This window comes from Euprymna scolopes, chromosome 15 (genome assembly GCF_053919585.1).
Source record: "Euprymna scolopes isolate OS-2025 chromosome 15, ASM5391958v1, whole genome shotgun sequence".
NCBI lineage: Eukaryota > Metazoa > Mollusca > Cephalopoda > Sepiida > Sepiolidae > Euprymna > Euprymna scolopes.
Window position 1 is genome coordinate 35,827,382 of NC_136496.1, and position 13,151 is coordinate 35,840,532.

The following is a 13,151-nucleotide window of genomic DNA, read 5'->3' on the forward strand; positions in this document are numbered from 1 at the left end:
GTATTTCATTTACTGCTGAACGCTTTTTTTTTTCCCACCCCCAAGATGTTATAGGAAAAAGACTAACCCACATGCGGCGAACAACAAATATTGAATATTTATCTTCCCAAAATCGAGCAAATTAAATAGACAGGCGAGCTTCGTTGTTAACTGTGAGATATTACGATTTCTATGTGATATAAAAGGTTTTAAAAAGTTAAGCGAGCGACCGCTTCTCTGAAAAAAGCCATTTGTTGACATACAGAAAAAGCGAACACACATACATACATACATACATACATTTTCGCTTTTATATATATAGACAAATTTTAAAAATGACATTCCTCCATTTTGCTTTATTGCAGAAAATCAAGTTTCACTCTCAATCTAAAAGGAGAAATACAAGGTGACCCAAAGTAATATGCCACCCATCCATAAAATTATTAAAATTTACAATCTTTTCTGTAATCCAAGCATATTTAGTAAAAATAAACTTTAATCTATGCCTGACTTGTCCACCAACTTTCAGTCATAGATGTCCAACAGTCTTTATTTTATTGCTGTTCAATGATATGCTCCAAATATTCATCTGTACATTACAAACATGCCTGAATAAAACTGATTTGACTGTGATAGGAATAATTTAAAGAAGCTAACTATTTCAAAAACAAACACTCACTGCTTTCTTACCACCCATTTAACATCTCCCACCCTAAGAATATATCATAACCTGTTAGCTTGCAATTTTGATTTCTCACTCCTAATACAGAATGGAACAATAAAATTGTTGCCTTAGAAAAGACATGATTCCATTTCCGTTTGATGAAAAACATTTTTTTTTTTTTTTTTTTTTTATATATATATATACATTTTTATTTCAAATATTTTATCTTCTGAATGTACCTTCCTTATGTTTTCATATTTTTAGTTCTCAGTGGGAAAAAATTCAACAAGAAAACATTGCTGGCCAAGAAGTATTGGTTCCATCTTTACATAGTATGTATATTTTTTTTTTTTTTTATATGAATAAAAATCCCTTTTTCGACTTGTAGATGGGCATACACAACATGCAAATAATTACATTCGCTTTTTCGTTTTCATCACGATTAGGTAGTAAAGAAGCATGGGTTTTACTTTTGGCAGTCTTGTAACTCTCACTTCCCTTATTTTGTCCTACAGTCTTTACATTCCATGGGCAATATTTCTGACAAAGGAGAAAGAATTGCTGCTCTTAGGGGTTGGAATCTAACCACATTACCCTTGTTATTGGCTAAGTTTTGACCTTGAATTTAAAAAAAAAAAATTTTTTTATATATTTTAGGTTCTTGTATCAAATAGCTTATGTTTGGACTAATTTCCATAAATAAAATTTTAAAAAATGAATAAATAAAAGGAGGAAAGAAAATTAGCATAATTCAATAATTGTAATGAAAGTGTTAATAATATTTATTCTTTGCTTTCCTTTATTTTTTCTTCCTATCTATAATAAACCACACAAACTTATTTTTAGAGATTTTCTTCTCATCCTTCACAAAGAATGAAGGAAATTGCAGTTTGAGCTAGCATTACAATTCCCATATGCAGCCAGTATCCATTAGGCCAAAAATGCGCTGACCAATTTATTTGAGAATAGATACGATCATCTTTTGTCGGTCAAATTCTGTTTCCTGTGAACTTTACAAAAACTATTACATCTACTTGTTGTGGAGCCTTTTTTTTTTTTTTTTTTTTACATATCTTTTCTGAGTTTGTTAAAGTTCAAAGTTCATTCCATGTCTGCCTGGAAATTGGCTGTGAAAAATTTAAACAAACCTCAGCTTGGCATCCGACTTTTCAAAACTCACTAATTCATCAAATCAAGAAGATTAAATAAAAACACAAATTAAGACCTACAAATACAAATAAAAACACAATTATATTTTTTATTAAAGATTAAAACAATCTTGGAACAAATATCACTCTTACATAGAGCCTATCTGCCATTTTAAATACAGCGTAGGCCATAAGTCGCACACCAAAGGATTTGAAATAATAGTTATTTATTAAAACCAAACTTAACCAATAAACTGAAAAACATGTTGTACACGCTGTTACAATCATAAAAGAAGATGTATCTTATAGCCAAAGAAAAGAAAATATATTTTTCCCCGCAGATTTTACAGTTTCATATCACTTAATTCTTTGATGCGTGAATTATGGCCTACCCTGTGTGTGTGTGTGTGTGTGTGTGTGTGTGTGTGTGTGTGTGTGTATATATATATATATATATTAAAATTCGGAATCTTTATTATTGATGGGCATAAATTGTCTTCCTTTTTCTATTAGTAAAATAGTAAGCTGGCCTATCTTGGTTAGTTGTTTTTGTTTTACGGCATATCAACCCTTTTCAGGTTGTTTAATGCTGAATCCAGTGATTTTGAAGAAAAATATTTGGTGCATGTCTGTATAAGGAGCAAAAAAAAATTTTTTACAACCAAAATCGGAAAAAAATCTTTATAATGTACATACTTGTCACTCCATGAAGATGTCATATTCCAAAAATCACATAAATCGATCAAGTAGTTTTTTATTTAAGAAAATCAAATATTATGAGACATTTTATCAAAGAATGACTTCCTGCCATAGTGATGAAAAAGCTTCCACCAGAACTTGCCCCCATACTTACAAAACTGTTTAAGCATTGCCTTAAGGAGAAGTGCTTTCCAACACCCTAGAAAACCTCGTCAGTATGCCCTGTATTTAAGAACTCAGGTGATAAGTCATCTCCCTCTCAGTACAGACCAATAAGTCTCTTGTGTGTCATGAATAAGTTACTGGAATCCATATTAAATAATGAAGTAGTCAACCACCTTAGTAGAAATAACCTTCTTAGTGACATGCAATATGGTTTCCGTTCTGCTAGATCTACAGCTGATGTGCTAACAGTTATATCCCATACGATTAGTGAATATCTGGACAAAGGCTTCATTTCTAGGGCAATTACTCTTCACATATAAAGACCTTCGATAAGGTATGGCATAAGGGCCTACTTCACAAGATTTCCAGCTACAGTATAACTGGAAATGTTTTCTCAATAATTAAATAATTTCTCTCTGATAGGCTCATAAGAGTAGTGGTTGATGGGCAGCAATCAGACGCCCACAATATTAATGCTGGAGTCCCCCAGGGGTCCATCCTGGGCCCAACTCTCTTCCTGATCTATATCAATGATCTCCTAAAGCACATACTTAAATCATTCATTGACATCAAAGGCCGTAAATGACAAAGCTCTCTCTGATTCCTTCTCCTCTGATCTTGAGTGCATGGTACAGTGGGGGAAGAGGTGGCTGGTTACTTTTAATGCATCTAAAACCAAGCTCTTATCTTTACATCATCAATGCTCTGTTCCTCATCTAGCATCAATTGAAATGGATGGCTCTCGTCTTGGGGAGGCTTCATGTTTTGACAAGCTCCTGGGTTTGACCTTTATTCCTGATCTGAAATGGAAAACGTATATCAAGTCTGTTTCCCGGGCCGCTGGGAAAATGGTGGGATCCTTCTACCGCTCCAGAAGATATCTCACTACTGATGCAATTCTCTATCTGTATAAAAGCCAAGTACGTCCAAAGATGGAGTACTGCTGCCACATCTGGGCTGGAGCTTCTAAAAACAGCCTATTCTTCCTTGACAAAGTACAAAATAGACTTTGTGTCTTAGTGGGGGATGCCCTTTTCTCTTCCCTGTAACCTCTCTCCCACAGAAGAGACGTTGCGAGCCTGTCTTTGTTTTATCGTTATTTCCATGGCAAGTGCTCGTCTGAGCTCCAATCTCTGGTCTCCCCTCGCCAATCTTTCATGATAAACACACATCTAGCTAAAACCACTGTCAGTAATTCCCCCCCCTCTTTATCTGTGCCTAAATCAAAACGTAGATTCCATGAGCAAAACTTCTTTCTGAGAAGTGCACGCGTGTGGAATTCTCTTCCGTTTGCCTGTTTCCTACCTGACTACAACTTGGATGTCTTCAAGTCCAACATAAACAAATTCCTGATTAATCGCCCCCTTAAGTAAGACACTTTATCAACTCTCCAATACCAACTATTGCTACGATATTATCCCATTGATTATTGTACACCCAATAACCCTTATCCCCGAGTGGCTTCCGGGCCTTGATAAGTGGTGATCCCCTATGTAAAAAAAAAAAGGGGAAGGGGGCTTCATACTCCCCAAAACTCGCAAGCTGGGGCCTCACTATCAGATATAGTTTAAGGTCATATCCAGGACCGCCTATCTTGACACTCACCCTTCATCCTCAAAAAAAAAAGAAAACAAGAACTCCAAATGAAAGTTTTAAATCTGTTATTCAGATCAACATAAATTTTTTTCCTCTTTCCATTGAGAAAATATTAGTGTAGACTGTTATGACAAGAAAAATATTTTCTGAATGAAAATTGAAAATTTTTCCCGAACAGGCATAAATAACTTGACAGAATACTAGGGTAGACTGGGCTAATTTGGCAACTAGATTAAAATTTATACATTTGTATAGCATTTTAGTTTTTTTTGTTTTTATTTATTTTCTATTGTATTTCATTTTCTCTCCCTCTCTTTGCTTAGGTCGCTGCTATCTCGAATTACCATTTTACTCCAAATATCTACTGATCGCTAGCTACCTGGCATCCTACAACCCAGCTAAATCAGATAGACGATTCTTTTCAAAGGTAAAAAGATTATAAGTCAGTTGTTTGCATATGATTTATATATATATATATATATATATATATATATATATATATATATATATATATATATATATATATGCATGTATAAATTTGGAATTAAATTCAATAAATTAAAAATTTACGACAAATTTATTATTTTACAAAGAAAAAAACTTTAAATCATTGTATTCCTTGTTGAATCATAATTTTGTAAATTTTTAATTTACCAAATTTAATTCTAAATTTTTATCTATAATATAAATCTCACCTGTCCGTTTAAATGTATGTATGTATGTCTGCCTAAAACTTTCAACAGAGTCGACGGATTTTCACGAGATCGGTATCATTTTGAAGCTCGACCCTTCGGACGACAAATATCGAAAAATTGACCAAAAACATTAATTCCTCCACTCTCAACTGGGCACTTTTCCTCAGGGAGGGTGGTTTTTTGTTTTTTTTTTTCGCTGACATTTTTTGCAAGTCATTCAACCCTCAACGTCGCATAAAAGATGTTATTTTGACCGCCTGTGACATCACAATCACAGTAGCCTCATTGATAAGAGCTTTTTTTTTTTTTTTTTTTTTTCCACCTCTTTTTCCTCTGGCACATTACGGGGTCGAACCTGCTTACTACCCTTTTTTTTTTTTTTTTTTTGCGCTCGCAATTTTTATTTTTTATTTTTGCTCAACCAACGCCCTTGCACACATCTCCACTTTTTTTTTTCCACCTTCATGTCACAGGTTCAAGCCTGCCTACTTACTACAACTTTTTTTTCCCCCTCAATACACACCTCCAAACACCCAGGCAATGCTGGGCACCCAGACTGGTTTATACTATTGCTCTATCTTATATATTGAGCTTTTTCATGTGGTTAGGATTATAAATATTGATACTAATATTTATATGGACTTAAATTTACAGTATTGTGAAATCTGTAACCTGAAATTATTTTAAAATTTCCTTGAATTATATATATATATATATATATATATATATATATATATATATGATTGTGTGTGCGTGATATGTTTGTGCAATGTGGAGTCAAAGTCAAGACACATTCGTTGCTTATGGAGTTTGAGCTTGGGTGTTGATAGTTAAGCATTTGTTTTACATGTGATTTTTATGTGTGAAATTGGAAATACATTTGCACAGATTATTTGTTTGTGTATTGATTGGTCAAATTCATTGTTTGGAGTAGAGCTAGAATATAAACACGTTGAAAATTTTTGTAAGTCAGCATTGTCCTTTGAATAATTGATTTCACAGCTCTGTTTTTATCTTCTATCGCTTAAAAATCATATTAAAAATATACATATCTACGGTCTATATATAGAATAATGTTGGTTGAATTTTATAAGTTGGATCTAAATAGCATTTAAGCTGACTAATCAAAGTTGGATTCTGACTAGCTAACTTTCAGTTGAATTGTGTTATTTGCTATAGACTGACGTATTTCACTACAATTTATTTTTTAAAATACTTAATCTGATTATATAATTGTGTGTGTGTATATATATATAAAATTTTATATAAATCTTTTTATCCTTTTAGCGCTGTGATAAAATTAAGGGGTCGATTAAGAAAAAAAATGAGCGTGTAAGTATTTTTTTCTTTTTATATAAAATTACAATATTTTTTCTTCTATAAAATTTTAAAACTTTTTCTTTTCTAAAATTTTTTCTTTCCTCTTTTATAAAATTTAAGCATTTTTCTTTTTTATAAGATTTAAACATTTTTTCTTTTTTTTATAAGATTTAAACATTTTTTTCCTTTCTAAAATTTAAACATTTTTTTCTTTCTTTTTTCTAAAATTTAAACATTTTTTCTTTTTCTCTTTTATAAAATTTAAACATTTTTTTTCTTTTTCTTTTTATAAGATTTAAACATTTTTTCTTTTTATAAGATTTAAACATTTTTTCTTTTTTATAAGATTTAAACATTTTTTTCTGTTAATAAGATTTAAACATTTTTCTTTTTCTCTTTTATAAAATTTAAACATTTTTTTCATTTATAAAATTTAAACATTTTTTCTTTTTTCTAAAATTTAAACATTTTTTTCTTTTTCTTTTTTCTAAAATTTAAACATTTTTTTCTTTTTCTTTTTTCTAAAATTTAAACATTTTTTCTTTTTCTTTTTTATAAGATTTAAACATTTTTTCTGTTAATAAGATTTAAACATTTTTTTTCTTTTTTTCTTTTATAATATTAAAACTTGCTAATATATTCATCAATCTGGGGGGATTAATTTTGCTTTAAAATAAAAATTTATTTTAATTTTTTATTTAGAAAACTACTATGTATCTTTGGATACATATTTTTGTATGCTTTTTTATTTTCATAAGTCAATTTCATAAAATCCCCTCTTCACTTTTTCCAGAAAAGCAACCATCTTTTGGGCCCCAAAATCTTCACAATGGATCGGCTGTTGGCCATATTTTACTCCATCGTCGAAGGAAGAGTTGCTTCATCAGCAAACTTGTTTATGCAGGTACTTTTTATCTTCGAGCTTTTTGTTTTGCCATAAAAATAATGATTTTCATTTTATGTCAATATTTTATTTAATCACTAGCTATTTTATACAGCGTTGTGTGGAAATCCCTATTTAATTGCTTCCCCACGAGTTCAGAGTTAGATACAAAATCGTTTTTTCTTAATATGAGGAAAATCCAGCTCCCCAAAAGGAGACACTTTGAAGTAAGATAAAAATAAAAATTGTTTTGATCTAGGATTTCTCTTTCACTGACAGAGGACAGAAAAAGAGATAAAATGTATATCAGAAAAGATACTACACTTTGTTTCTAGCGAAAAGATTATGCTTAGAGATGCTCAGTTTTTTTTTAGTTTTTTTTTTTTCATTTATTTCTTTGTTTTTTTTTTGTTTTGTTTTTTTTTTGGGGGGGGTGCTGCTTTCGATAAGAAATTGACTCTAAAACTTCTTGGTCTTTCTTTCTTATCGTATCTTTCTTGGAGTCCATATATTAAATCCATTGCTTTTTCTACTTGTAATATTGGGAATCCCAGCTTAAATGCTATATAGGTAGTTTGTAGAAATAGAAGTTATATAAGCATTTTGGGTTTCCCATCGTCGATTTAGCAGGGTCAGAGAAGGTTAGATTTGACATCCATCAAACTCAGTCACCTTTAATTACCTAGGTTAGATGCACCGGAAATTAGGGGTAACGGGAATTGTGGTCGTACGCTTCCGGTTGACGGACACATGGGCTAAGAGTTGGTTTTGGCCTGCAGATGGAACAGACAGGAGATTAGGGTCTCTCCGCGGCAACCAGGTTTTGACATGATAGGCTTACCTTAAATAAAAGAATCAAAGCTTCAAATCCATCTTGTGTTATTTTAATTTAATCAGTGAGTCAAATCAGACTTTTTGTATCATTAGGTGATGTGCTTCCTTCCTTTTTTGGGGGTGGGGTGTAAAGTTTGATTGAATTAAAGTTATATTCTTTTATATAGATTTACTTTTTTCAGAAATGTTAGTATTTTGTTGGAGTTTATTTTTTTAAATAGTTCTTTCATATTGTTGACATGGTAATAATTTTGCCGGATATGCGCGAGATCGCCACAATCCAAAAGAAAGTGTTTTACTGTAAAAGGTTCTTAAAAAAAAAAAAACTGAATTCGGTTGATATGCCGTAAAACCAAACCAAACCAAACCATCTTGTGTTATCAATGCGTCTGTCTGCAGCAGTGACCACTCCCTATGAGATGGAGACCAGCGACCAGAAGATATCATCCGTTGGATAAGGCAAACAGGTATGTACGCATGACATTATTTGCGCATACACGTCGAGACCCTTCAAGGCAAGAAACTGTATAAGAATAGAACACACACACACACACCCATATAAGAAGAACATATATGTAAGAACACACAGACTTTAAAAATACCCTAAAGTGAAAGTAACCGTAAAAGAGAACGATTAGCAAAGTAAACAACCAAATAAATAAGTAATAAATAGGACGCAACACCATTTTGAACATACTTCTCGTAAAGTCAGGTATCTCTATCTTTCTCACACCCAAAGTTATTCTCTATTTCTATAAATCTACTATCAAACCATATATGGAGTACTGTTATCATATTTGAGTTGATGAATCCGTGTCCCATTTAAAGGTTCTTGACAAATTGCAGAAACCTATCTGTAATTTGATTGGCCCCACAAACTTTCTCCTTCACTGCAACCTCTCACACAGAGGTGATGTTGCTAGTCTCAGTCTTTTCTACAAATACTATTATGGCATGTGTTCCTCAGAATTGTCTGATCTATTCTCTACTTCCTTTGTTCCAGCTTGTTTGACTCCGTCTTGAGGTCTCCATCAATTCACTGTTTTAATACCTCATTGTAATACAGCTTCATATTCTAATAGCTTCTTTCCAAGGACTGCGAGGTTGTGAAACTTTCTTTCTGTTGACAGTTTTCCTTCTATCCGCAGCCTTGATCTTATCAATACTAAGGTCAATTGTCTTTGCAATAATCAGCTTTTGTTCTTGTTAGCTCCTTACATTAAGTAGCTTCATGCCTTGTCTCGAGCAGTTTCCATGAAAAATAAAATTGTATCAATTATTAAGACCTATGTTAGCCACTTTCTATCTATCAGGACCTGGTGATGGAAAACCAGCTAAGAATGAAAACTTGGATTTATAAGAGCAAAAAATCCAACCTTGATTGCCCTTCGAGGCCCATGGCACGGTGGATAGGGGTGTTGGATCTCCATGATTCCAGGTGAGCATTGTCTGAAGATAGTGATTTCAATCCTACCCAAAGCCGGCCAGAGGATTAGTTGGCCAAAACCTGGTGAAACAACAACAACAACTATTGAAGGCAGTAATTACTGAGGATACACTTAAGACTCTGCATTCCTATCCCGTTGTGATTAACCATCTGAAGAAGGCCGGAGGATGAGTTGGCTGAAACATGATGAAACAACAACTACAAAGATGAGGATAACAGTCCGCAAATAAATAAAAGACCATGTTATTATCAACATATTCTAGGTAGGTTACATAAATTGACAGAAAGTGCTGAAACGCTTAGCCAAAGAAATAGCAGAAGTCAACAATTGGTAGTATATTCTGTTTATTAAATTTTTTTATAGTATCTGTTGTTTATTAAATTGTTAAGTGAAAGTACAGAATAGTTAAAAAGCCCATCTCTCATGGTTAAATGGCTTTCTAAATATTATTTCAACACGGTCCATAAACTGTACAATACTTAATCTTTTTTTTTTCATAGGATGATTATTTTCAGTTATAATTATGTTTCTTTTTTTTTTTTACTTAATTTTTTACTGTTTGCTAGCATTTCAAAAATTGCCCATTGTTTTCAGTAAAACAGAAAAAGAAAGGTTTTGTTCAGCACTTTCTCATGGTTCACGTAACCTGCAAAAAAAATACAAATGATAAAATGGTCCTTTTCTGCATAAATACCTAAAATTATATAAAGCTATGGTGCAATTACACTTAAAATTTGCATCATCAACTCGATATCTTTCTCTGAACATTGATTGTCTGATAATAGTTCAGAGATATGCAACCAAGCAAATACCCTCTATGGGACCCGCCGCACACTGAATGGCTTGTTTTTCTAAACTTGGATTCATTAAAGTTTTGATATCTAGCGATTGATTTAATAAACGCAATATTATTAAATGTCTCGTCTTGAGCACTTTTTGATCATATCTAGCATTCCTCCACATCACCAACAACAAAATTACTCTGTAAAAGTGTAATATAAAGAAACGTTTGTTTGCACCAAGTTCGACTTAGAGGGGTACACGTAGACCTTAAGAGGGCTGTGGCACTTTCCATCTCCATTTCGAAACCTCTTGAATCTCCTCAAAGGGGAGACTCGCTAATATGTCTGCCCTCTCCAGTGATCTAAGCTCAACTCCCCAATATTTTGAAAACCAGGAACTCATGTGACGTCACATGGTAATCTATCTACTAAGCTTCCGGTGCACTCTGGTCGTCAGGTATGATTGATGTACAGCTGACCCCGTCTGACCCTATGAATGCATCAGCAATGTTTCTTCATTGTTCATGGGAAACCAACTGAATTCTGTCTGCCAGACAGCCACACAGATAGATAGATTTATAGGCAGATAGATAAATAGATGCATATACTTTTATATACTTAACCAAATCAAACAGTAGATAGATAGATACATTTAATTAAGCAGATCAAAACATTACGAGTAAATCACTGGTAATTTTAGGGTTTCACCTAGCTATCTCACTACAAAAGCCATTTACAATCAATGTTGGATGAAGAAATGGGTACTTATGCAGAAAAGATACCATGCTATTTTTTTTATGGTATTTTCAAGTTTTATGGTATTTTTTTTTTATTTTTTTTTATTAGTAAATTGTTAGGTGAAAGTTCAGAATAGTGGCAAAACACTCTCCTCCCAATGTTAAGAATGAGTTTCTAAATAATAACGTGATTATTTCAGCATGGTACCTTTACTGCATAAGTACCAAGTATCACTACAAGGTTTGCAATGTCTTGCAGAATGCAACAAAAGTGTAAAAAATGTAAAGACATGCAAAGGCTATTCATTATTTTTTTGTAAAAACTAATTCCAAAGTTTCAGTTGTTTTTCAACCTTTTTTGTTTATTTGTAGATTTCCTCGCTTGTAACTCTACATCTACTCACCCAAGTTTCATCCGATGATCCACTTGAACTACCAAAATACAAATGTCTTGTCTCTCTTGATACCATAAAATCCATCTCACGGTAAGGCCAATTTATGCTTAATAACTATATTTGTGTAAATTCTATTTTCCTGTGAATATATATATATATATGGTTAGGCTATTTATTATATGAATCGCAAATATATGTGTGTGTTCGTATGAATGCTGAAAACTTTTCTCATCCACATTGTACCCGCACAAACAAGGCATCATTAGAAAGATAGATCTCTCGAACAAAAAATATTGAAGAATTGGAAAAAATCATACATTATTTCATGTAGAAACATTGTTTTGTTAGAGGGGGAGGGGCAATAAAAACCTTGCTTTCAACGCGATTTGCAAACTGCACATGTGCAAATTGTCGATACCTTCTTTCATTTTAAATAGCTAAATTTGCTACGTTATAGCATTTGCATAATCGTGAGCACAACGATAAGGGTGTTACTAATTTCAGTTATGCAAGTTTGCATCCTACATGCATTATTTTTTCTTTTTTTTACTTACAAATTTTGCTTTCGGTTCCGTTTTTGGCTGACGACACTTGAGTTCCTTTTTTTTTTTTATGCCGCTCTTACCCCCCCCCTACCAGGCAGTGGATAATAAAAGAAAGTACATGAGTTGTATGTGTGTATGACTGAGTTTATATTTGAATAAAGCCTGTATGATTGGGGGTGGGGGTGGGGGCTGTCATACAAGGGCAGAGTTACCACAAGGGTTGCTTTAATGTGAGGAAAAGCCAGCTCTCCCAGTCTGGATTGGGGGAAAAAATTAAAATTGCTTCAGTTTGAAAGGATTTTTCCTTCACTGACCAAAAGATGAGGCATATGAAAGAAAAAATTTTTTTTAAGTTTACAATAAGAATGCAAAAATTCATTTTTATTTTTATAAAGTATTGAAAAGTTATTAATTTAAATGTTTATGAAGTATTGAAAAGTTATTTAAATGTTTATAAAGTGTTGAAAAGTTATTTATTTAAATGTTTATAAAGTACTAACGTTTCAGCCCGGCGTTGCCTGGGGTTTGGTTGAGTAAAAAAAAAATCGGACAATTTTTTTAACTTTGACCCCTATTATGACCCCTTAACATTTATTGTTTTGGGCTCAAATCAAGATATTAAGTTAGATCCATGTCCAAGGAACCTATATCTAAAATTTCAAGGTTTTAGACCCAAAATTGTCGGGGGAGTTTGGTAGAGTTCTCAAAGGGCAAATCGTTGAACTTCGACCCCTTAACAGCCAAATTTCTGGTCGAAAACCGATCACAAAGATTTTCCCAAATCTCAGTACACTGTATATCAAATTTCGAGTCTGTAGACTAAAAATTGACAGAGTTATTGCGTAGGGAAATGTACACACACACACGTTCACTTTTATAGATATATAGAGTGAAAAGTTATTTATTTAAATGTTTATAAAGTATTGAAAGGTTATGAATTAAAAATATGTATGAACTGGTGCAGTTCTTGAGATTTAAACTCAATCTCAAATTCAGACATTACACTTAAGTTTGTAGTTCTTATTCAAGCCATAACTGAAAAAACATCTGACTATTGAATCTTCGGGGCATGAAACTAAGTGAAATGTTTGAACATGTCAGCTGAGGTTTAACTGTAAAAGAAAAAAAACATTTATTGTGGGTAATACTATCTGATAATAATTTTACCAGTGCTTTCAAAAGATGTGGTCTCAGAAAATTATTAGTTTTATTCTTACTCAGCAAACTAATGGCAAAAAAAATAATGGTGAAAATTTAAATA

The 13,151-nt window shown here is 32.6% G+C and overlaps 1 protein-coding gene across 6 annotated transcripts in view; it reads left to right on the forward strand.

Annotated features, from left to right (window-relative positions):
• LOC145293776 (origin recognition complex subunit 5-like) overlaps nucleotides 1–13,151 on the forward strand; it is a 131,148-nt gene that overhangs the window by 116,135 nt on the left and 1,862 nt on the right. For all 6 annotated transcript variants that reach the window (XM_080140295.1, XM_080140292.1, XM_080140297.1 and 3 more), the window contains 5 exons: nucleotides 908–975; nucleotides 4,575–4,678; nucleotides 6,234–6,278; nucleotides 7,060–7,170; nucleotides 11,323–11,435. In XM_080140295.1, the coding sequence (XP_079996421.1) occupies nucleotides 908–975; nucleotides 4,575–4,678; nucleotides 6,234–6,278; nucleotides 7,060–7,170; nucleotides 11,323–11,435 (441 nt within the window). The remainder of the gene's footprint in view (nucleotides 1–907; nucleotides 976–4,574; nucleotides 4,679–6,233; nucleotides 6,279–7,059; nucleotides 7,171–11,322; nucleotides 11,436–13,151) is intronic.